The sequence below is a fragment of the Blennius ocellaris genome (genome assembly GCF_963422515.1).
Source record: "Blennius ocellaris genome assembly, chromosome: 13".
Classification (NCBI taxonomy): Eukaryota; Metazoa; Chordata; class Actinopteri; order Blenniiformes; family Blenniidae; genus Blennius; species Blennius ocellaris.
In genome coordinates this window covers 22,195,298-22,220,288 of record NC_137662.1, presented here as the reverse complement: position 1 = coordinate 22,220,288, position 24,991 = coordinate 22,195,298, and the positions used below count along the sequence as shown (strand labels likewise).

The following is a 24,991-nucleotide window of genomic DNA, read 5'->3' as shown; positions in this document are numbered from 1 at the left end:
TTTACAACCCAAACTTTCAGACGGGGATTTATTTATTTTTTTGAAGGGCACATGTTTCGAATAGAATCTTAATTTTAATTCCTTTGTTGACAAAAGGGACTTTGCATTTGGCCGAATACGTACCTGGAAATGACGCAGAGTGAATTTACAGTCTGAGGCCTCATCACACACTGCAAAACATCGTCAACAACGGCAGAGGGCAATACAAATAACTGTCACGAATAACACATGACAAATATTATGCAGGAAACTGAAATATTCAACCTTGAATGGGCCTGAAAAGTTATTTGACTTTGGAAAGGATCTTGCATAATAAAATAAGCATTAAACAAATGAATTCATATTGAACATACTCGAGATAACACTCCAGAGTTCCAGCATGTCAGTAAAAGCCGGCCAAGTCGTTCCCACATGTCAGAGTTGAAGAATGGAGGCCGTTGTGGGCGGCGTGCTGGTATCAGGAGTCGCCGTTGTGGAATGGCCATATGCAGCAATTTATCGCTTGTCTCTCAGCACATGTGTGGGTGGCCCTGCAGCGGGTATTATTGCAATTTGGGTAGCAATCGACGGTAATCCTCCCTTTCTGCTGGCGCGAAGCCCCGTCGTCCCTTCTGCCCGCCGACAGGAACGTCTTCACTACAGACGACCTCCGGAGCTCCTGCTATATACCATTATCAGCTCATCTCAGATCGGATCCCGGCGGTCGGCTCGAGGCCTCGCGGAGCAAAACGCCACGCCGTTGGGGAACAGCAGTGCATGTGCAGCGATGGTAACGCCACGCAGAGCTTTTCAATTGAACTGAAAGACGTTCACGTTGAGTCTCGCGTGCAAAAAACAAAGCAGAAGCGAAGAGTCGTGAGGCTGTTTGACGGGAAATGACCTTTAACACTCAACATTAACAACCACAATATGTGGATTTCTCTCATCGTTGTAGACGCTTTTTTAATAAATCTCCATTCACACTGTGTGTGTGTGTGTGTGTGTGTGTGTGTGTGTGTGTGTGTGTGTGTGTGTGTGTGTGTGTGTGTGTGTGTGTGTGTGTGTGTGTGTGTGTGTGTGTGTGTGTGTGTGTGTGTGTGTGTGTGTGTGTGTGTGTGTGTGTGTGTGTGCAGCGGATTGATTTGTTCCACTTCGGACACAGTAACAAAAAACAAAACACACATTCAAACTGATAAGTCACAAGTTGTACTTCTGTCCCAGCTGGTAAACCTTCCAAACATCTACGTAAATAATTACCAATTCAAGTGTTGTTTATTTTTTACTTTAATGCAAATTAAATGAATCATACCAGATTCAGCTGTCTGGAGATCGACTCAGACAAAGAAATGCACCGACTGAAAAGACACTTTTAAATATATGAGATTTATTGTCGTCGTTCCGTCGTCGATTTATCATCAACTGTATGTGGAAATTTATGTTTTTTGGACTCGGGTGAAAGGGGGGAGTGTAAATAGCGGTATTTGGAATCGCTGGCACAAACAGCACCATTATTCAGGGAAACTAAACCTCTGTAAAGTGTAATGATGCATGAGGCAGTTCCTCAGCCGAAGCCCCATCTTTTCTCTCGCATAGCTGTGGTTTCCATACGCTCAGATTGACTATAATTGTTAGTTTCCTGGACAAAGTGTTCAGAGGTTTGCAGGCGTTTAATATACCCTGCAGGCTGAATTAAAAAGCAATCATGAAATCCAACGCTTCCACATAAAAACAAATGTGCCACACGACTATTTACAAAGTAAACGCTTGTCTCCGTCTTCAAACTGTCTCCCGTCGGAGCCGAACACGACGGAGCTTTGACGGATGGTTTGGTTTAACGCGGGAGAAATCATTAACACCATGACAGTAGACACATTATTAATGATTATTCGGTGGAGAAATGAGGCTTGCGGGTCTTGGGCGACTCTAAAGGCTTAAAAAAAAAAAGGTGCAGAAATGGAAGTTTTATTGCAGAGGACTGTGATCAGAGGGATACCTTTGTCTTTCGTGGGTGTGTAAATTGTGATGACAGCATGAATCAGTTTGCACTCAAAGTAATTGTGCACTCTTGGAAAAAAGAAAAGAGAGAGAGAGAGAGAGAGAGAGAGAGAGAGAGAGAGAGAGAGCAGCTGTGTGCAAGAACGTATCTTTTCATGAGCAGTTTTATCAGTAGTATTATGATCCCGGCTCGCTGCACGGCTCTGTGGGTGGCACCGCTGGTCACTTATGCACTTTGATTCGGGGGGGAAATGTCTAAACTCCTGGAAAGTCCAGGGATTACCTCCAAAAAGCAGGCTGCACACTCCCTTTCTCAACGTGGAATTTAACCCCTCTCGCAGGCGGAGGGAAGCCTGAACATTCCAAATCAACATGCTCCTGCGTGAAGGGCAGTGCCTTCGGTTGGTTCCGAAGGTAAATCTGTTTTTTCCTCTGGTCATTCCTCTGACACGTATTCTGTCAAAGCGCTCAACATTTATCCAATAGACCTTTCCAACGGTGGACATTTGGTCAGAAAGGCACAGGTGGAAGTGACTATATTAAAAAATGGTTGCATTCCATTTGGCTTTGTCGGGGGTGCCGTCTTAACCTGGTGGCTCACGACCGGGGGATCTTCCTGGAACCGAAACATTGTTTTTGAAATTGGTTTTCACCTGTGCCTGCGCTTCCACAGTCAGGCCGAAATATCTGCCGTGAAAAATGATGAACGTCGAGGCTCTCGCTCATTCATGGTTTCCAGATGATGGATCATAATGACTCCAACTCACTCACTTCTCCTCTACTGCTACCATGTGTTTAGGATTTGTGGCTTTCAGAGAAATGTCTGTACAACAACTTGATTTGATATCTCTCTCAGGATGAATTCTACTTGCCTCGGTGTAAAGGTTCACCTTTAACGTGTACGCTGCGTTGATTTATTACCAAACATGAGCAGGGCTTGGATGCTGCTTTTCTTTGCATTCGGCTGATTAACAAATAACAGGAGCCAATTGCTGAACTTAGCTATTTATGAATTAACATCCTGCTATGATAGCATTTGTTTCTCAGCCCCATAGAGCTGCTACTGGAACACGGCTGCAGCAAAGCAAAGTTTCTTACCCCCCCCCAAAAAAAAAAAAAAATTCTTCGCACAACAGATCATATTGCAGTAAAGAACAACCAGCCACATGACTGTGTTCCCTGCAAGTCGTCCCCACACCATAAAAGCAGCATACAGCACGATGTATAATAAGATATTTCTCTCTGGTACAGTATCAGTCCAGCCACTGACTTTATCATGGAAGTATTTACTGCCCATATGGCCAGTGACACGGGGTCGAGCCTCGTGTTTCAAGTGAAACCATGAAGTGTTGTAAAAACCCTACATACAGGGATGGATACAAATTCAAGCATTAGCACATTGCTAATTACTGCGGTCACTTTTAATAAATTCTTTCCTGACATACGAGTTCCAGCTCTGTTAAAAAAAAAAACGAAAAAAGAAAGAAAAGAAGAAAGCTGCATAAGGAAAAAACATTAAGGAATGCTGCAGGCTTTTTACTAGAAGCACAAAGCGTCTATGTAAAGGGATACGACTGTGAGATCTATAAGATTCACACAGGATGCTCGAGCCCGGTTTGATTTAAAGAGGATACGAATACACATATTTTGCTGGACAAAAATAGAAACTTTGACATCCAAGCCATGTTTTTTTCCTCTTTTTTTTTTCCCCCTAAGAAGCGAACAAACTATAAAACCTCTGCTTTTAACTGCACAGCTCTCTGTGTCACTGGTTGAGGAGAAGCGTCACCCAAAATATAATCCCAACTCTGGCCCTTTTTCACCCCGAAATAACATTGTGGCGTCAAAGTCAAGTCCTCTTTTTATTTGTTTTATGGGTGGAGCAAAACGCGTCCCGTATGTTTCAGGGCGAAAAGAGGCATTTTTGTCTTCTGTTTCAAATGTTACACGATCAGAAGCAATTGGTTATCATGATCCAATTATATGTCCCGGCCTTCTGTTCACTTTGATGCAGAGCAGCCGAGGTTTATCTGATCCTACATATTGGTCCCCGTGGTGGTTTCTTACTTACTCGCTGTAACAAAATACTCCAAAGCAGCAGATCACTCTCTGGCCTGGTTTGAAATTTATTGTGAATATGCATTACAAGCTACGCCGACTGCACATAAATATCCCTATAAACCTCCCGTTATTCAACAAATAAAATGCATTCATCAGATTAAACAAGAAGTTGTGTGTTTAAAAAAAAAGTGCTATTTTTAGCAGCAGTTCTACCTGGGTGAGGAAAATAATTCCTTCATAGTAAATCATGGTAACAGCCTACTGGCTGTGAGAATTTACAAAAGAAAATGCATGCGCACACACTTTTGGCCTGTGCCCCTATTTGCCAAATTATAGAAGATGATAACGTATAATTCCACCCAGGAGTGTGTTTGCAGTCATTTAAAGCAAAGCCCAGAGCGTTGATATAAATCAGTGTGTGCGTGAACGTTATACGCTCGCATGTCTGCACATTGCCAGTTTGACAAGAGACAGGTCTGAGGGGATTTCGCCATAAAGGTTAGCGACCGTGAAATATCTGAGAAGTGCTGGAACCGCTCTCCTCTCCAAATTATAGCCAAATGCATGCTATACAGTCTTAGTGGTTTGGGGTGAGGGGGGTTGGGGGGTGGGGGGGGGTGCTTGGCAGGGCATAAAGGGCTCAGTGTGCAGCTGAAATGACCATGTGACCCCTGAAAATAAACAGGAATCAAATGGGGTGATTGATCGAATAAATTAACCTCAGCACACACACACACACACACACACACACACACACTGAACATGCCTAAGAAAAAAAAACACTTGTGTGTTGTGTTCCTGGTGGGAGAAGGCACCAATAAGTAATTGTTTTAATTGGAACTAATTATGTATGAAAAAAACAGATTTTCAACCAAATACTTGAATTGATTGTAGGAATATGATTTTTTTTTGGTTTTTTTTGTTCTTCCCTGAACAACAAGGTTTCTAAGCGAGAATGATCCCCTGTCGCAGAGCTTCAACCCCAAACTATTTGGTTAACTCTGCAATGTTTTTCGCAATCTATATCATTGTGTTTACAACATCCATCATCATTAAAATGCTCGATTCTTAGATGTTGATGATTTGAAGTATCTTTATATATAGTCAGCAACTGCCATAACGGTTGTTGTACCAATGTCCATGTCATTATTCATTGTCTTTATTGCACTTATAATAAATAAACTAATTAGTCAACCCTCCACTTTTTTCCCCCTTTTTATTTGAATTCCGCCACTAAAATTTGTAAAAGAATACATAATTCTTGGAAAAGACGCCTCATACTGTGAACCTGAGTGAAGGCACGTCCTTTAGGAAATGGTTAAACTGCAATATTAAAATATAATTTTAATTGACATGTCAGAATTTGTGCAAGAATTTTTATTTGTGTCTGTTCATTGAAAAAGTGAAGTCAGTTGACTATATCAGTTTATATATATATATATATATATATATATATATATATATATATATATATATATATATATATATATATATATATATATATATATATATATAACCTGAGAATTCTGCATTGCTGGTCAGGTGTTGATAACCTGCCTTTAAAAAGCCTTTAATTGCTTTGTGTTCTGCAGGCCTCTTATGTTCTGAATCCAATCTTGATGAACCTGCTGACCGGTCAGAGCCTTGCTGAAATGAGGACAGGACCCCTTACACAAGCTCCCCCACCACCACCCCCACCCCCACCCCCACCCCACCCCTTCTCTCGTGTGGTTTTTGCTGAAGCCTCCTCCTTGAGCTATAGGATAGCCCTGGCCTCTGGGGTAACAAGATAGATGTAAACAACCAATTATTGGATAGGCCCTCATTCATATCCCCTTAACCGGTATGGACTCCGAAGGTTCTGGATTTAATAATTTCTCTCTCTCGGGCCAGGATTTAGGAGTCTGTGCCATTAAAAAGAAATGAAACTCACCCTTTTCTCAGTGCGCATGCGCCCAAATCAGCATCTCACGGAGGATAAAAGCCTCATCGCCAATCCTATATGCTCCAACACATGCAACTGTGTGCAGTACACGTACCAAAACACACATTCTTGGAATAATCAGTTCAATTAGTGGAGGTCGTGGTGGAGAGTGGCCAAGGTGAGCTGTGGGAGTTGTGAAAATAGGGGTGTGGCGGGGTGAGGGTGGGGGGGGGGGGGGGGGGGGGGGGGGCTATTAGGAGAAACGCGATCTCCCATTCATCAGCGGCTGTAATAATTACCGTTTCAGAGCCAGAGCCCTCTGATCAAACTGATCCGTGGAAACAAGTGGTTTACAAACACTGTCAAGGGCCCGACATGCGACCCCTTTCGCTGCCGCTGCGCGTGCGCGCGCATACGTACACATGCACGCAACCAACAGATCTGACCAATGCCAGGACCCGGTATACAGTGAGGATGCTGCACGTTTCCAATCACGTCGTAATTGCTCTGTTCTTACGCACGCAGTGACGACTTCTTTCACAATCAGTCCTTCAGGATGCACGGATTGGAATCAGGAGTGAGAAAATAGTTTTATGGCGAGAACCTCCTTTTGACACGATTACCATCACAGCAGTCCATCTACATCAGCTTTACTTGAGGTGGCATGAACTGGCTTAATTTGATAAGCCATGACGTGATATCTACACATACTGTGGGAAAAAATAAAAAAATAAATACATATATATATATATATATATATATATATATATATATATATATATATATATATATATATATATATATATATAGTGCACTGTCGGTCAGCGGAGAGTCAAGGGGCGAGTTTGTTCATCCTGAAGTTTGAAGGAATTCACCATAAAAATATAGTTAGATTTTTTATTTGAATTTTTTTTTTTTTTTAAAGAGCTCAAATGAATCTCATGCAATGTAAGAAGCTATCAAATGATATCGTTCTCGTATCTCAGTGACCGCCGTTGTGGAGCGTTTTCTGAGGTGAGAAGGATAAATTACAAGTTTTCAGTGCGTCTGTCTGGAAGGCCTTTTAATGTGAGTGGAGCAGTGAGGACTGCGGACCTCCCGCCTGCTTTCCACTCAGTTGGGAAACGCTTGGGGTGTTTGAGTTAGATGGATGAAAATGATAAGGGTTTTTTGTTTTGTTTGGGTTTTTTTTAAATGTGCGATTACTTTAAAATGTCATGTCTGTCATAAACGCCTAAAATACGCGTGCTGAGTTGGCGAACACCTTATATTTCACTCATTGGCCTTGATATTCCCTCTTCTTTTTTATGAGCTGCCTCATTTATGGCCAGGTATTATTATTATTATTATTGTTATTATTATTATTATTGTGGTTATTGTTATTATTATTGTTGTGGTTATTGTTGTTACTTGATGCTGTAATTATAACATTTTAAGTGCGTTCCTCAGATTTACACGCGTGACCTCTATCTGTATATATTCAAAGTTAATTCCTTCCTTGTTTTTCTCACTATCCATTTCAGGCGAGCCTCGGTCCCCAGATGATTACCATCAGTCAGCCTAATGCCGTAATACTCTGAGAGCTGCGCTTCGGGCGAAACCTAAGTCAATTTATTAAACAAGAGGGAGAACACCAGGCGGAAACTGGGATCAGGCTCCTCTTACAGGACTCTTCGTCTCTGATGGTAAACTCACTTCATAATTACAGTCATAATTTTCTTGTAAGCAGCCGATATTTAGACGGAATGGCTCGTCGCGGAGGAAGAAAATACAATTTGCACTTGATCAGAGCAAAAGTCAAGAGTACATTAATGCTTTTGACGAGAACAGATTTCTGCGACGTCATTACCTGAAATATTTTTTTTCTGGGATTGTGGGTTGCTGCGGAGCATAATTAACAATTTTTGAACGTGTGTGTGTGTGTGTGTGTGTGTGTGTGTGTGTGTGTGTGTGTGTGTGTGTGTGTGTGTGTGTGTGTGTGTGTGTGTGTGTGTGTGTGTGTGTGTGTGTGTGTGTGTGTGTGTGTGTGTGTGTGTGTACAGTGATGTGATACCGAGTGCGGGTGTAGCTGACAGTCGTATCTCTAATGAAGAGGTCCCATGGTGGGGACGATAGAAATCCACCGACCGGTCAATCTTTGGCCCGTGCACGCGGCGGTCAATAACGCACGTGGGCTGTCCTGTACGCGTGTGTGCGCGTTCCTGCACCGCAGCGCACCGTGCAACGCTTCATCCCGCTGCAACGCTGCAATTTGAACAGGCGTCACTTCGTGAAACCATCCCCACTCCTTTTACCTTTAAAATCCAACCACTGCGACCTCTCGTTAGTTTCCCCTGCACGAATCTTATTATTCACGTTACTCGGCTTGTCCACAGCTCATCCAATCATTCTGCCGTGATGATATCTGACTTCCATCCACCTCAACTGTTGCGCTAAACCAAGTCGGCCACACTGGTTGAATGGAAATGTATATTTTTGGCTCACCTTTGTGCTGGTGGATGCAGCTTTTTTTTTTCTCTCCCCCTCGGCTGTTACCCGGCGGACACTCCTCCTCTGCTCTCTGTCCAGCAAAGAGTCCACGGCGCACGGCAGCTCCTCAAATCTCCCATTTCAGCGGCTGCACACCTTAAAAGACAGTTTCTGTGCGCTTCTGCGGCTCAGCCCTCGTTCAGATAATCACACTGTGATCTCGTGCGTTAAATTATACAGGCGACGAGATCATCATAGAATATGTTGCGTTGTCTTTTTTTAGGATTAATAATTTTAACAATTAGAATTATTTGGCTGACGATAAAGACTAAATTCAAGCTCCTTAAGCACTGGAGTTTTTGCAGCGTTTTTAACTTTTTTTTTTTTTTTTAAGTTTTTTCTTCAGAAATGTTTAATAATATCATAATTGCGCTTTGGATATGAAGTCCTATAATTCCTTTTAGACATGAATGAACCCACTTTAAGGGAATGTAGACTAATTGGAGGATAAATGATAAAATATCCCAACTTCTTTGACGAAATTAATTTTGCTTTATATTGATATATTTTGCCCTATAATCTGATTGTATTTATTGTAACTTTTTTTTAAATTATATATATATGACCTAATGCCAATCGTCAGCTACTTTATCCCCTGTGACATTGGTGAATAAGTCATGTTAAAGTTCCAGATATGAAGGAGCTCTTGAGTGATTTATGAGCGCTGCCGGAGGCGTTGAGACGCACCGCGGTGCGTCCGGCTCCGTGCGCTCTGGCGCCATCCTTCCCCCGGCTGCGGGATCAGCGCGAGCGCTCCTCGTCCGCGCTCCACACGGGCTCTGCGCTCTTTGGCTGCCCGAGGTGTCTGTCAAAGTGAAGGGATTGGGTGGGGGGGTTTGGGGGGGGGGGGGGGGGGGGGGGGAGAGAAAAAGGTGCTTTGGAAGAAAAATCTGAGCAATATTTCTATTGGTAGGCGGGCTTGTCCGCGAAGGGAACAATCAGGCTGACTTTGCCAGGGAGCCACCTCAAAGCGTATCGGGTTACTTTGAGTGACAGCGTAACCATGGCAAATAATTTGACTAAGGCTATTGTCTTATCCTCGCCATCCCCGGGTCAGATAACCGACCAATCAGAGTTCATATAATCGCTTGTCTTGCCAGCTTAGAATAATATTATTAAAACGAGCCAGCGAGCTCGGTCTCCGGGAGTAGTTTATGTTGAAACGGCGTAGAAACGGCGGAGGAGGACGGCGGACGGAGCAACAACTTTCTCTCTTTCTCTGCAACTTTGAGGAATTGTCGCCTGGGGTTTTTTTTTGCATGGCTGAATGGACTTGAGTTTATTCCGCAGTTGGATATTGCCTAACCGTGGGCAGTTGAAAGTTTTCACCCTGTTATATCTTTTTTTTTGGGGGGGGGGGGGAAACAAGAAGAAAGGAACACAAAAAAAAACCCAACAACTTTTGTCGCGTATGGACTTAATGCGTTTTGATTTAATGAGAGGCTGAAAAGGAGAGACGTGGAAGTGAGGCACAATATAATCTGCACCGGTTTGCGTTGTCGCCATGTCCATGCTTCCGACGTTCGGCTTCACGCAGGAGCAAGTGGCGTGCGTCTGCGAGGTCCTCCAGCAAGGGGGGAAACATCGAGCGGCTGGGGCGCTTCCTCTGGTCGCTGCCGGCGTGCGAGCACCTCCACAAGAACGAGAGCGTCCTGAAGGCGAAGGCGGTGGTCGCGTTCCACCGGGGGAACTTCCGCGAGCTCTACAAGATCCTGGAGAGCCACCAGTTCTCCCCGCACAACCACCCGAAGCTGCAGCAGCTGTGGCTCAAGGCGCACTACATCGAGGCGGAGAAGCTGCGGGGCCGCCCGCTGGGCGCCGTGGGGAAGTACCGCGTCCGGAGAAAGTTCCCGCTGCCGCGCTCCATCTGGGACGGGGAGGAGACCAGCTACTGCTTCAAGGAGAAGAGCCGGAGCGTCCTGCGCGAGTGGTACACTCACAACCCGTACCCGTCCCCGCGGGAGAAGCGCGAGCTGGCCGAGGCCACGGGACTCACGACCACGCAGGTCAGCAACTGGTTCAAGAACCGACGGCAGCGCGATCGAGCGGCGGAGGCGAAGGAGAGGTGAGGCACCCCCCCACCCCCCCCCCCCCCCCCTTAAGACTTATTTAACTTATTTAATACAATAAAGACGTAAACAATTTTTTTTTTTGCTCCATATGCGCTCGTGTAATTAATATATAAAAAAAACTTTTCTGAACCACATCTAACAGTTTATTACAAAATACGACTTCCATGTATGTATTACTGTTCCCTCCCCCCAACTTGCCTGCATTTTATAACTTTGGTAAACTCAAACGTCTCCTGCACGTTGTTTATGATAATAGACCAAATGTAAAAGTTGAAAAGCAGGAAATTACAGACTTTTTTTTCACGAGTAAATTACAAGGTTATAAATGTTGCGTTCATCTTACTTTTATGTTTTGGTAACGACTCCTATACTGTGAAATTACACTTTAGTGTTTAGATAGGGGGGGAAATACCATTAACCCTAAAGGTACTCGAATAAACACCCGAGTATAATATAGGGGGAAAACACCCCAGAATAAGTTTTAAGAAATGTTTTGCATTTAATGTGGCAGCCTCTTGTATCTTGACATTTCATTGGGAGTCGTTGGGAGTTTGGATATTACGCAGGCGGGCGCGCATGGGAGAGGTGTTTCGGTCAGGTGTTCGCAGGGTTGGTGTCTTCTTTCACCCTCTGGCCACTAATTCGGGCTGAAAGCTGCATGTAAATCATGTCTTCCCACTGAAAAAACGTCTCGCTGCACACATACGAGCGGCGCCTTACGCAGCACACACACGTTTAGAATACGACTGCTTGTCATTCCGGGCCGAGGAGCTCCGGGGTCAATCTGGTCAAATTAAACACAAACACAGAACGCAGATTTGTTGTTTTCACTCCCTTTGATTGCTGGGGCTCATTTTTAAGGCGACTATTAGTTTGCACCTTGGTTTATTTTCATCACTTATTGATACATTGATAAATAATTAACGCTGACGTTTGGATTAATTGTTAATCTTATAAATATTGCGCAACCGGATGCGTATGGATGTGCGCACGTATAATATTGCGTATTAAATATTGAATGTATTTAACAATTCTATCCTATTGTACAGTCACAACTGTTGATCCATTCCCCTTGATGTACTGAGAGTTTCTTCTTGCCTGATCTGTGATTTTTATGCTTCTCTTCTCAGGGAAAACAACGAGAACTCCAACGGCAATAGTCACAACCCATTGACTTCCTCTATGAATGGAAATAAAACTCTATTGGGGAGCTCGGACGACGATAAAACGCCGTCGGGGACCCCGGATCACACGTCCCAGAGCCCGGCTCTGCTGCTCGGCCCCAACTCCGGTTTACAGTCCCTGCACGGCCTCGCGCCTCCGCCGGGACCGAGCGCCATCCCGGTACCGGGCGGCGCAGACTCGGTGCACCATCACCACTCTTTGCACCATGACACCATACTGAACCCTATGTCTTCTAATCTAGTGGACCTTGGCTCTTAAAAAAAAAACAACAACAACAAAAAACAGACGAGGACAGAGCACCGTTTTTCTTTTTCTTTTTCTTTTTCTTTTTTTTCTTTTGAAAGTAATTTACGAGGTGGCCTAAGCAAAGCTTGAAGCAGACAGACTGGAACACTGCGGAAACAGCCACCATAACAAATCATTTAGTCTCATATTCAGCATTTTAAACTTTTTTTTTTTTTATGTCTTTCTCAGCAAGTGGGCCTCAGCTCTGCCAGTGCGCGCAAGTATCCATCCGCTTGTTTCGGGGTGATTATTTAGAAACTAAAGTGTCCATAACGAGAGCACTTAAAACAAAACAACAACTTTTCATATTCACCTAAAATTAGTCAAGTTCCGTCACTTTACTGGCTTATTTCCTCCGAAGGATTTATCGTTTTAAAAGATTTAAAAAAAAAAAAAAATCAGAACAGCTGAAATGATAAGACTTGGATTATTTTGCAGTGTTGGTGCAGATGGAAGGTGGTCGCCTTCGTTTAAAAAAAGGAAGAAAAAAGTATTTTACCCGAATGTAATAACTTAACGTGTTATATTGTTGAAAACAATAACAATAAAGTGTCTTAATTCTTGTTATTACCGTTGTTATTTTAGGGGTTTAGATCGCCTTTGCCAGCAGGCTCGATAGGCACACGTTGAAGGCACCCCATGCCATTTTGTTTACATTTGGGTTTTCCAAGAGAGCCATAAGCATTTAATATTTTCTTTGTGTTTTCTGTTTTCTTTGTGCTTTTTGGAGAACGGGCTGATGGTGGTATGCTATAATCAAGTGTCTTATAAGAGCTGCGAGAAGGTGAAATATCTTAAACTCTTGATATTATTATTATTTACATTTTCATTTGGAAAGAGACTGCATGTAAACTTTGCGATACATGATTGAACCATCAAACGATTCACCTATAGTTTCATATAACCTTTACAATAAAAGAAAAAAAAAACCCAACTAAGGAGAATTTCTCTGATTCTGAATGATTATTTTTGCCTGTTTTGTGGTATTATATCAAACTAAACTCAGACAAAGGGAGGTTTTTTTTTTTTTTAAATAGCAGGCTGCAGGGAGGCTTTTCAGTCACATTTGCTGTTTTAAGGAAGTTTATAGAAATGTAGTCTGAGCTGCCCTTTAAACTATTTCCTCTGGCCTTTTCGCTCTGTGCCGCCACTAGTTCCTTGATAGTTTTTTAGGGAAATGCTTAATCAGATAGAATTACGCCAAATCAAGAGCTCTTAGCCTTTGACACAAAAAGAGAAAGGGGATATTGTGTTATATGTGTGGGCTCGACTGCTGGTATGCACCGGTTGATATCCAGAGATTACCCACCGTCTAAATCACAAATGTTCCAGAAAAAAACCCCAAAACCAAAACCTCTACATTTCTTCCCATTCCCCAAAAGCCAGTCGCTGGATGGAGAATCAAAAGACAAGACGTGGGTGTGAAGGAGAATTGAGAAGATGTTACATCGCAGCACACAAAAGTCAGTCAGCGACTTGATTGGAGATTTCTTTTTTTTTTTTTAAAGCTTTAAACAATATGGCGTGAGGTCAAAGTTCATCGGGGGTATTAATTGTCGACGGCGAAAAAAAAATGAGAAAGAGGTTGAACAAAATGGAAAACTCAACACTGAGTCCAGTACTTTATTAAAAAAAAAAAACAACAACAACAGCAGTCGAGAGCTTGACGCATCTGGCATGTGGCCATTAAAGGCGAAATGTGCTTTTCCAACGGGGAAACCTTGATGTTGGAGTGATGACACCTTATCTTTCTGCGCTCGGTCGAGGAGAACAAAAGTGCCGTAGTGTTTAGAGGAGAGAGAAGTGAAGGAAAAAAAAAACTGAATTGGAAACGGGCGCTGAAAGAAGACACTTTGTTTGAACAGCTTCAGCCGTACAACACCTTCACCCCCCTCCCCTCTTCTACACCCCCAAACCCAAAACCCCAAACTCCAGTCTGCTGCGTGTCCCTGCAGAATCAACCGAAAACAACCTCTTTCTTTTTGTTTTTACATCTGTAGCTTCCTCAGGACAAAATCACATCTGACCCATTGACATCCATGCGTCTTTTACGCATGTATTGCAAAATCTTTTTTTTTATTTTTATTAATCAACTGATTTTTTTTTTTTAATATATGTTTTTAACTGTAACTACAAATGTGATCTGTTGTTTGTTTAATTCTGGCGTTGACATTTGCACCTTTAACCCATACTGTTTTAACACTTGCGCGTAAAATTGTCTTTAAAGCTTTTAAACTAAATTTATTTCAGCGCACATTCAACGCAAATCAGTGCTTAATACGTTTAATGCGTGTAATGGCCCTGGTGTGTAATTATTTATTAATGACAGTCTGATCCAACCGTCTTATTTAGCACTTTTTTTTTTTCATTTAGGGTGCGGCGTTGACAGCTTGGCATCTCATCGCGCCAGAGAGACAATAACAAAGAGACAAACCACACCACACACGTTCACCTGCAGGCAATTTGGAGACAGTAATTAGCCTTAAATGCAGGTTTCTGGACAGTTGGAGGACGTTTCCATGCGTTCAACAGGGTGGACGTGAAACCAAGGACACGCCAGAATGATAAATTCCGCAAGAAGTGCAATCATACACTCACAAAGTGTGTCAATCCACCACCACCCCTACCCCCACCCTGGTCTGTAAATGTAAGGGATCAGTCGCACCTTGTAGCCGACAGCTCCTGGCACTTGAAGGTCAATTACGCATGCAGCCCCCAAAAGCCGCACTCTTTATAATTAACGAGGATTTCGGTGCATATGGGTCCGTTCAAAACAAGCCCATAACAGCGGCTCTGCGAGGAGACATAACACGGAATATTTGGCCTTTCCCCAAACCAACCCCTCTAACCCCACGAGGAGCTGCGAGTCTCGTCTCTCCCGTAGACTTTCGCTCCTGCTCGTTTTCCCACCGTGGCTTGAAACGTGAACTGGTGTTATGTGCGCGCCATGTGTGCCCGGGGAAGGGAGGCGTGCTGGTTTAAACGCTGGTTGGCGCAGAAGATGTCGGGAGAAGGATCCTCCCGCACTGGAGAGGGAGAGAGGGAGAAAACAGGGTCTACCAAGACGCACAGGTTAAAAAAAACGCCGGTGTCGTGCGTTTTCAGCTCGTCGGTGAGCGACTCGAAGGTCAAAAGAGTTTCAACAACTGAAAAGAAAACATGTTGCGCAACGCAAGTTAAAGTAAATGCTGTTGTAGCCTCCAGACAGAAATCCTGAAACAATCAAGAGGAGAATGTGCAGCTCTGGCCTCGTAAAGATCACATCCATTCACTCGTGTGGAATTAAGAGCCGCGCGCAGACTTTAATTTTTTTTTCTGCAATACTGATGCGAGAGCAAATGGGCAAAATACGGACTAATTGTCATCGCTGTGACCTGAACGCACGGTTGTTTTGAAGAAATGCATTTTACAGACACTTTTTCACAATGTTTTATAGACATTTTACGAGTCTTTTCATTGTTATTTTATATTGTGGACATTTTATCCTGCACATTGAAGCCTTTTGCGAGCCTCAGATGAGTTATTGACTTTTTCTAATTGGCGTCAGCTTTCTGCCCTAAACATTATACTATTATTTCTGAATTTTATTTTATTTTAATTATTATTATTATTATTAGTGCCATATGACATCCAAGCTGCTTATTAAGATATACTTTTCTTTATGAAATTGCCGAAAAACGTGTTAGTCAAGCTGATTACATACTTTTAGTTACTTCTTTTTTTTAATATAAATTTGCATAGTTGTCTCTATATTTTCTCCCCTTTTTTTCCTTTTAATTGTATTTAAAACAGGTTCTTTTTTTTTTTTTAAGAAATGGTCATTACTACATTAACTGTATTAATGCTGTGGTAAAACAAAATCTGCTAATTATCTGCATATAGATCCTCGCTTACGTCGAAACCAAATTAGTAAAATTATGGGACAAACGTTATTTTGATATTTGTTAAGTTTTTGAAGTTGTGTGAATTCCTATTCTTTTAAGTAAAAAGAGCCGAGTGGGCAACATGTAGGCGTTTTTATGTACTGTTAAGTTGAAAAGTTGTAATCAAGTGTAATTTTGCTTAAAAGCAACCATCTGGGGGGGGAAACAAACATAAATAAGCTGCTCTTCAATGTCACTTATAGAGCAACCAGAGGAACATTTGATTCAAATGCAGTGTTTTATCATAACAGGTGACAAATCAGACATCAGTGGATATCATCTTATCATCTCATTGCTAAAGAAATCCACAAAACAAATCACATCTGACAATTAGAATAAGTTTAAAATGTTTTTTTCAGAGTATGAAGAGATTGTTGCTTATTGTCTTTGATGCACAAAATTCGATTTTATTTATTTTTTTCTATACTTTTTGGCATTTCACCCTAATTGATCTAACAAACGTTTTAATTCCCCGGAGGGAAATTCTTTTAATTCTTTTTATTTAGCTGTTCAAACACACTCCATAGAAACGTCAGAAACGGTGATGGTGGTTATAATGTGACACATTATTGTCCCAGTGGGGAAATTCTCCTTTCACTTAGGACTCCTTCAGGGAGGTCAGAGGTCAAACTTTTATAGCAGCAGCCCCGGAGCTGGAACATATTGACTAGTTTTTTTTTTTTTTTTGCTCAAGGAACCTTCAGTAGAACAGGGAGGCTTAAGTCCAGGTCCTGTGGGTCACGCTCTGTTTGTCCAACCACTGCGACCCCAATGATTTCACGCACACCTCTGATTGCAGCCGCTTCGTTTTGAGTAAAAGTGTGACGGCGTGACCTAAAAAACAAAACGGCTGCGACAGTGGATGACACGGGCGTGAATAGTTAACAATTCATGCCAGTTGTTGCCTGCAGAGGCTAACAAGTGAGTGGGACAGCTGAGATTTCACATTGCAGACACACTGCAACCGTTCCAGGATGACACAGAGGATTAGTAACCGGTTACACACAACTAAATGTTCACTTTTTTTTTTTTTTCCCCCTTCTCTTTTGTTTTTGGCTTCAGGCAGTCACAGCAACACAGAGAGGTTTATTCATTTAAATCTCGAAATGTTTTGAATAAATACCAACCATTGTCTCACACGGCCACTTCCCTTTTTTTTTTTGATCAACACTCCTGCCACTGTCTTTTCATCCTGCACAGACATGAATCTGCTGAAGTCACGCTGAATTTCCCTCTTCGGGGTGTAAAAACTGTCATGCAGCATTTTCTGGAGGGGGAAAAAAAAAAAGTACCCTTTTTTTTAATCAATTTCATCAAAATCTGTTTCTTTCATGCACATAAATATGACAAATTACCCATAATGTTATTAAACCTGTAACAGGAGGGAGCTGTCAGGAGAACAACCCACTCACACACAGGGAAGAACATGCAAACTCCACATAGATCAACCTGGACTCTGGCTGTGAGTGTTGATCACCCAGTGAATTGTTCTCATTTTAAAAGCATACAACACTTCAGAATTTGTGAAATTAGGTTTAAATAGCCTGCTTGACACAAATCCACATCGCATGATGGGGAAAAAAAGGTGCCCGTTTGATTGTTATGGACTATATTAAGCGTCGATTTGTGTGCAACTGTGAGGGTTCTGCAGGTGAATGCACAGATAAGGAGACGTCTGGGCTGATGGTAAAACCATGACAGGCACAGACAATAATCATAGTTAGTTTTTTAATTGCTGCAGAAAGTCTACATTCTTCATGTTTTGCCAACCATCAACGGGTTATTTTGGGGAAAACAGGAGAAAAGTCAGTCTGCAACATTACTGTGCATGAAGGTTTTCTGAATATTACAATAATGTAGGTTGGATCAAAAATCTCACCTGAGACTATGGTTTATATATATATATATATTAGTATGCCTGTAACTAAAACTAATGTATACATACAGATCGGTCTGATGCATATTGAGACTTCTCAAACTGTGCAGGACTGAGTTTCAACCGCGTCGCACGGTTTGTTCACGCGTCATTTTGAAGCCAGACTTCCTCATAGTTGTCGTAAGATATTGGCTGGAAATGCTCTGATTAAAAAAAACAAACAAGTTTTAGTTGTTATTTGAAATATAAAAAAGGTTGTGTTTATATTTAGGCTGTAACTGTTGTAACTGTTAATATTTATATTGATAGATAGATAGATAGATAGATAGATAGATAAATAGATTTTATGTGTGTTTAGCTGTAATTGAATCCCTCTGATCCTGCAGCCTCTTTTAAAGCAGCACAGATTAGAGATGTGCACTTTATCTTCAGCCCCTCGGCCATTATGGGTTTTTTGGTGCATCAGGTGTGTCCCATAAAACAGTCGGGGGTCCGCTGGGGAGCGGCGGCCAGGAGGAGGAGGAGGGGTGGAGGAAGGTGGAGGGGTGGGTGGTGTAGAGTTACCCTCAAAATGAGAGAGAGAGGGAGGGAGAGAGGGAGATAGCGAGGGGAGTACGAGCATTAATGCAGACCCTGTGTCCTGGACGCCTACTGTTACAAAACACACACACACACAGACGCTTTGCTGGGGTCAAAGGTCGCCAGGCAGACCAAGTCGTCACTTCCATCCTGAGACTAAGAGGAAGAAAAAAAAAATCAAGAAATACATGAAGAGTGAAACATTTGATGAGGTCGATTGTGTGGAAACATTAAGAAAAACCACTTTGCTGTTGTTTAGGTGTCGTCGTGATATTTTAGTCTGTTTTCAATGACTTAACAAGAGAACTGGGATATAAATGTTAACCCGCTGATTCAAAACGTAACCGAGAAGCGTGTGTGTGTGTGTGTGTGTGTGTGTGTGTGTGTGTGTGTGTGTGTGTGTGTGTGTACACTGCAGGGGTTAAGGAAGACTTTTTTTCTTCCTCCTCCCTCTACTGTAAATTCCTGGATGGGAGACAGACACCAGCTCCTCTGATCGCATTAGATCCACTCCGATGGCTTTTCCAGCTATTGTCACCTGACACCGTTCCATTAAATCTGTCCGGGCCACAAAGATTAACTACAACCTTTTTTTTTTTTCTTTATGCTCTCGCTCCGCGTTCAGCCGGCGCCAAAGGGCAGGTTAAATCATGCAGGAGATTTTCATAGCGCGCCGTATTTTACATCCAGCCTGTCCACCCTTTGTTATATCGGCGAGCAGAACACACTGCCATCAATTACTGCGAGACCTCTTCAGTCATCAGATAAGCTTGTTTTTCCTTTTTTTGTTGTTGTTGTTATTGTTGTTTTTACTGGTACTGGCCTGATAACACGCTGTAGGTTAATGCCACTTTAAAAAAATAAAATAAAATCTGTGTTTAGATTTAATTCAGTTAATTTACAATACTCAGTGAATTGACCTGTTGAATCTTGCAATGAAACATATTTGAATATATTCAAATTTGTTGGAATAACACTTTATTTACAAGAAAAATGTAATTTATTCTAGGTGTGTCAAGAAAAAAGACAATAATACAACAAAGTGATCTATAATTTATGAAAATACAGATACACTAAATATATAATCTATACAAACACCTATATCAATATACATACATACATACATACATACATACATACATAGATACAGTATAAAATAACTAATTCAATATGTTTGATAATATGTAGGAAGAATTAAAACCTATTTAATCCAATATTCAATAATCAAATGTCATATTGGAAGAAGAACCACTGTAATTATTTTTGGTCTTGTTTTTGTCGATGTGCTGTAATCGATACCATATATCTGTTTAAATGGTGGCAGATCTACACACCTACTATGAGACAAATTAAACAATAACTTCATTATTACCTTAAATGTAAATACTCACTTTTAAGGCACACTACTTATTCATAAGTACAGATATTTCTTTTTTTAACTTAAATAAAAGTAATACAGCACTCATAAATGAAAATGTAATTGCCAACTATTCAAAGAAATTGATTTTTATCCACCGGTGTGGTGGATTGTCATACAAAGACAAACATATATACACATAACTCTGTTATTGTAAGACTGTGCATGTCAGTGTGGATTCACCAGATTAATCATTCAGGTTGACTTTGAATCAAAAATACAACTACGTTTATGAATATATAAAAAAAAAAACAACAAACAATAACCTCGCTGGACTTTACATATAAACAAAACCTATGAATTCCATTGAAATTGTGTGTTTTTCAAACAGAGATCTCCAGTAATGATTGATTAAACCTGTCACTCCTGAATTGTGTGGTTAAAAGTTCCTCTCAGCTGCTTTCAACTGTAACTCTGGATCCACATCTCATTAAATGATGCAACGAGCCCATTTAGAAAAGCCGATTTGCATTGAAAGTTCAAGAGGAGAAGTAAAAAAAAGGTGTAAAAGATATAAAAAACAACTGGATTATGCTTGAGAATGTGCCATTCGACTAGTTTTATGTTCGTCTGATCACATGAGGTGTCAAGAGGGTAAAAAAACCAAAAACCAACTACAGTGTTCATCCTATTATGAAATTTGACTTTATCCATTTTCATGATCCTCACATTCTTTTGAAGTTCTGCACAAACTATCTGATCCTAAGATTATCATTAAGTTATTAGTTGTGAGTCACGAGGAGACGCAAAGGTTACAGGATATGTACCTTTTATGCTTTCACACGTCAACAGAGGCTTTTCTCCCGCGCGTCTGCTTCTATCGTGTGTTTGAGGTCTGGCTTCTTTGCACTCTGTAAACGTCGATGACATGAATACAACTTGTAAGCCAATTTTGTAATCATTCACCCCTCATTAACTCTTTTAATATGGCAAAGCCTGTGTGTGTGCCTGTGTGTGCATGTGTGTGTGTGTGTGTATTGTATCTGTGTCCTGCACGTCAGCCCAGTCAGGCCGACATGCAGGACACATTATTATTTTTGGGATGACAGCTCTGACAGGACGGGGATTGAAAGTTCTCCCGTCATGCGAGGAGAGTTAAAAACAACATGTTTGCCTTGAGAGATCAGTGCTTGTTCAACTCCCGTCACATCCTGCTGTTGGGTTTTTGTCTGCAGGAGGGAATTTCCTTGTAATTTTGATGAGCCGGTATCACTGTTGATTGTGCACACTGGGTCTGTTTGTCTGAGGCTGCTCTGTGGGCAGGTATGTCTGTTTCTAACTAAACACACGGGTTCAACCTGCCAGACCGTTGACTCAGCACACACTCACACACACACAGTGTGTGTCTGTGTGTGACTGTGTAAGAGGATTATTATTATTATTATTATAATTTGTTTTTTTTTTTAATACTTTGACAATGAAGTAATTTAAAACGAAAGCCAAGTAACATAAAATAAGAGGTAATTTTCTCGCCTGCCTCATCCTATAGGAAACAAAGGTTTGAATAAAGAAAAAGAATCAGCTGCGAGAATAAATAATTATCCTGAAGAGTTTAAACGGCGTTTTCACTGCAAGAACATCACCTGAGACGCAGAAAGACACGTTGCTATGCTCGCCCAGTGATCACTCCACTTAAGTGCTGTGTAAATGTATTTATAGAGTAACAAAACCTCAGGACAGAGGTGGTGAAAAGTGACTATTTCGTTTTCTCCATAATTTCGAGGTGAAAGACTTGTGACTGTGAATCCTGAACACTGCTTCCACCTGGTGGTCGGGACGTGTAACTGCAACAACTGGGATCCATAAAGGAGCGTGTTAATAAATTACTTGTTTTTATTGGCCAAATACTGTTTAAATAGTTGTTAGTAGTAGACAAACCCTACATCTAATCTACGCACGCTAAAGAGAAAGTTAGTTTTAAAATAAAAAATATAACTGTCAGAATCTGTGTAATTCTGTTCCAAGTTTGTGTTAGAGGACTTTCATTTTTAAAGACATACATTTCATCTTTAGTGGACTTGTCTGATAAAACAGTGTCATAATAACTTTAACATTTCAACTTAAGAGTTTTCCTTTGTCGTGGCTCAGAGAACACCGAATGAAAATGTCTATATTTTCACACAAAAAAAAAAAAATAATTACGACGGAAAATGACGCAAATCTCAACTTGAAGCCAAATTTGTGTAACATTCTGATGCAAAATTCTCTGAAACGTCCAACAAAACCTCTCAGGTCGCTGTTGAAATGTGCAGTTCGCTTATCTTTCAATGGCAGCATCACCGATGTCACAACTCAGGTCTCAGTGCGACACTTAAGAATTTAATTTTCACCCGTCCACCCATTCCCGAGAAGCACGAAACAGTGAATTTAGGATGAACAACGATAAGATCTTATTGACCGAGGTGATCAAACACACAACATGTTTATTGCGGTTGCTCACAAGTCAATTAATTCAAATTGTGTGTGTTTATACAGGGAGGAGCAACGGCTGTTGGCGACTTCTCACACAGACTCAGGGTTCGCATGACAAGTCACATGAAATGCTGTAACACAAATACCAGATACATATTGACAATCTGCGGTAATTCATCAGTATAATTACTCGGTAATTATACCGATGGATTTCACGCGTTACCACAAACGGCCAGTTGCCTCACGGCGTTGCACATGCGCACTTAAAACTCGCAGATAACTGCAAGGCCGCCTGAAATCTTCCTGCTTTTTTCTTAAAACTAGTATGATAATGTCTTTATTTGTCTAGTTTTAACCTCTTAATTTCCTCCCATTGGTCCCATTTTTGCATCTTACTGACCCTTCACGTTATTTTCACAGACACGCGCACACTACACGTTTAAAGTATCACACACTGCAGCCATTCCCCTTTCATATAAGCATAAGATGTTGCGTGCGCTTAACATTTTGTGAAAATAAAAAGACAATTTTACGGACCCATGTGCTGTGAAATGACGCGTTGAGAAATGTGAAATGAAGCTCCGGGTTGATAATGTGAGTAGCTGCAGTTGACATTGTGTTTTTCCCTCAAATTGACGTTGTTTTCCACGTTGAAGTGAAGTCACCATGAAAAACGAGAAAACAAAACAAAAAAGCCCCACAAACCTGCAGCTTCCTGTCTTCACCCCCCATCCTCTCCTCTGATAACTTACACTACACTGCTCCTCTTCTTTGTTGGTATCCCCCCCCCCCCCCCCCCCCCCTTTTGCTGTCATTAACTTGCTGCTTGATTGGTTCCTCCATTACACTTCAAACACTCCTGGCTTTCAAAGCCAAAGCAATTTTGTTGTGAGAAATGCAGAAAAAAACAACAACAACGGGTATAATTTCGCTTCACAATAAAGAAGTAGGCATGGAGGAGGAGGAGGAGGAGGAGGAGGAAGAGGAGGAGAGGGGGGGTGTCAGTGACCTCAGAGCTTCTGTGTACACCATTTGTAATTCGTTGTACACTTGACTTGACACACACACGTGTAACTACTGGAACGGATCTGGAAGCCATGAATTCCATTAGCAGCTTGAACAGACAACAGGAAATGCCTCAGAGTGTTGGAGGCTATATATACCTTGAATGCTTTTACATGCCGCGCGTTCATAGTGGAAGCGCGCTGGATGCTCTCACTGTTTGTTTCCTTTTACGTTTCATACAGGGGGGAGAAAAAAAAAAAGAGATGTCGTGACGACCCCTTGTGGTGAAAAGTGTGTATTTCTTCCAGTATTGCAGTAACCACACATCTGGAGCCCCTCAGCTTCCCTCAAAACCCTCAAAAAGTAAAAGTTTTGCCTCATTCTGTTGATTATTCAAGGTTAAATCAATTTCTGTACTGCAATAACATCTACGCATCACGTCTTTAACGCCTTGTTGAAACAGATGCATTAGTTGGGATTCACTTTTTAATGAATGTGAGTGACGTCTTTAATTACTTTTTTTTTTTTTTTCCTACAGTGACCTCAGGGTATGCCACTTCTGACAGACTGCTTTCACTCATAGCTGGGATTGGTTGCAGCCCCCGTGCAGCCGCACAAAGAATGAAAAGGTAAATTTGACCGATTACATGTCAAAAATATTCATTGATGAAAAAAAAAAAAAAAAGAAATTCATGCAGGTGGTAGGTTTGTACTTTAACTCCGTACAGGCAGATGGATCACTAGATGGCAGTGCAACATAATGAGGCGGATACATATTCTGCAAGCGCGTGAAGCTCATGTGAAGGCATTTATAATGACCGTGTGTGTGTGTGTGCGTGTGTGTGTGTGTGCATCCACACACACATGCATGCAGTACATACATGCAGCGCCCGTTCTCTGCACGCGCACATGCGACATTTGAGTGAGTGAATGCGAGCAAGTGCTATCTTAATCCCAGAACAAACACCAGCCAGCGTCTCACTCATCTCTCCTCCCCTGGGCTCGTTGGGCGACCAGGACGCTGGAGAGGATTACATCGGGGGAATCAAAAGAGTGCACATTTGCACATTGCCCACTGACATTGTCACACCAAGAACAGACGCCACAGAGTTAAGCCAATTGACCATTTACGCGGCTCTCCATCGCTCCCTGCGCCCTCTCTGCACCCCCTTCAACCGTGTGTGTGTGCGTGTGCGTGTGTGTGTGCGTGTGCGTGTGTGTGTGCGTGTGTGTGTGTGTTGTATTTGGTGTCTTTTTTATTTTTTCCGGGGTTTTGTTAAAAAGTAAGGATGATTCATTTAAATAATATATATTTTTAACAATCAATAATGTTATAAAAGCCAATTTCATCACAACCGCCCTTAATGTGATAGATTTTGGCCATTTTGAATGAGATAAAGCTAATATTTGTAATGAAAAGTGAAAGATTTATATAGAAAGTTGCAGCATCATTTGTGTCCTCGGTGAAAGCATGTAATGACCAGGAGACTTATTATTGATATGCAAACCTGCAAATAATGCTTTTTATTGACATTTAATGCAGCCTTATTTATATATTGTTACTGACTGGCGACACCTACTTCAACCATGTGATAACTTATTAAATTATTGGTAAAAAATACATGTACAGCAATGGGTCACATATCCTATTACACTATTGGAAAGTAATCACATTATTGGCTTTACATTGAAATAAAGCTAAAATGATTACATTAGTGTTTGTTACACAACTTTTTCTCACATCAATAT

General features: G+C 41.6%; 1 protein-coding gene and 1 long non-coding RNA gene across 2 annotated transcripts in view; one reads left to right on the top strand and one right to left on the bottom strand.

Annotated features, from left to right (window-relative positions):
- LOC308138491 overlaps window positions 1–8,614 on the bottom strand; it is a 62,154-nt gene extending 53,540 nt beyond the window's left edge. Inside the window, exon 1 of the long non-coding RNA XR_013936885.1 lies at window positions 8,444–8,614. This is a non-coding gene — a long non-coding RNA (uncharacterized lncRNA). The remainder of the gene's footprint in view (window positions 1–8,443) is intronic.
- Window positions 8,615–9,867: 1,253 nt separating this feature from the next.
- On the top strand, window positions 9,868–12,866 carry six2a (SIX homeobox 2a). The gene is given in 3 exon segments (XM_080507614.1): window positions 9,868–10,061; window positions 10,063–10,553; window positions 11,691–12,866. Coding segments are annotated over 3 exon segments (873 nt in total). The 5' UTR covers window positions 9,868–9,992; the 3' UTR covers window positions 12,004–12,866.
- The last annotated feature ends 12,125 nt before the right edge of the window (window positions 12,867–24,991 follow it).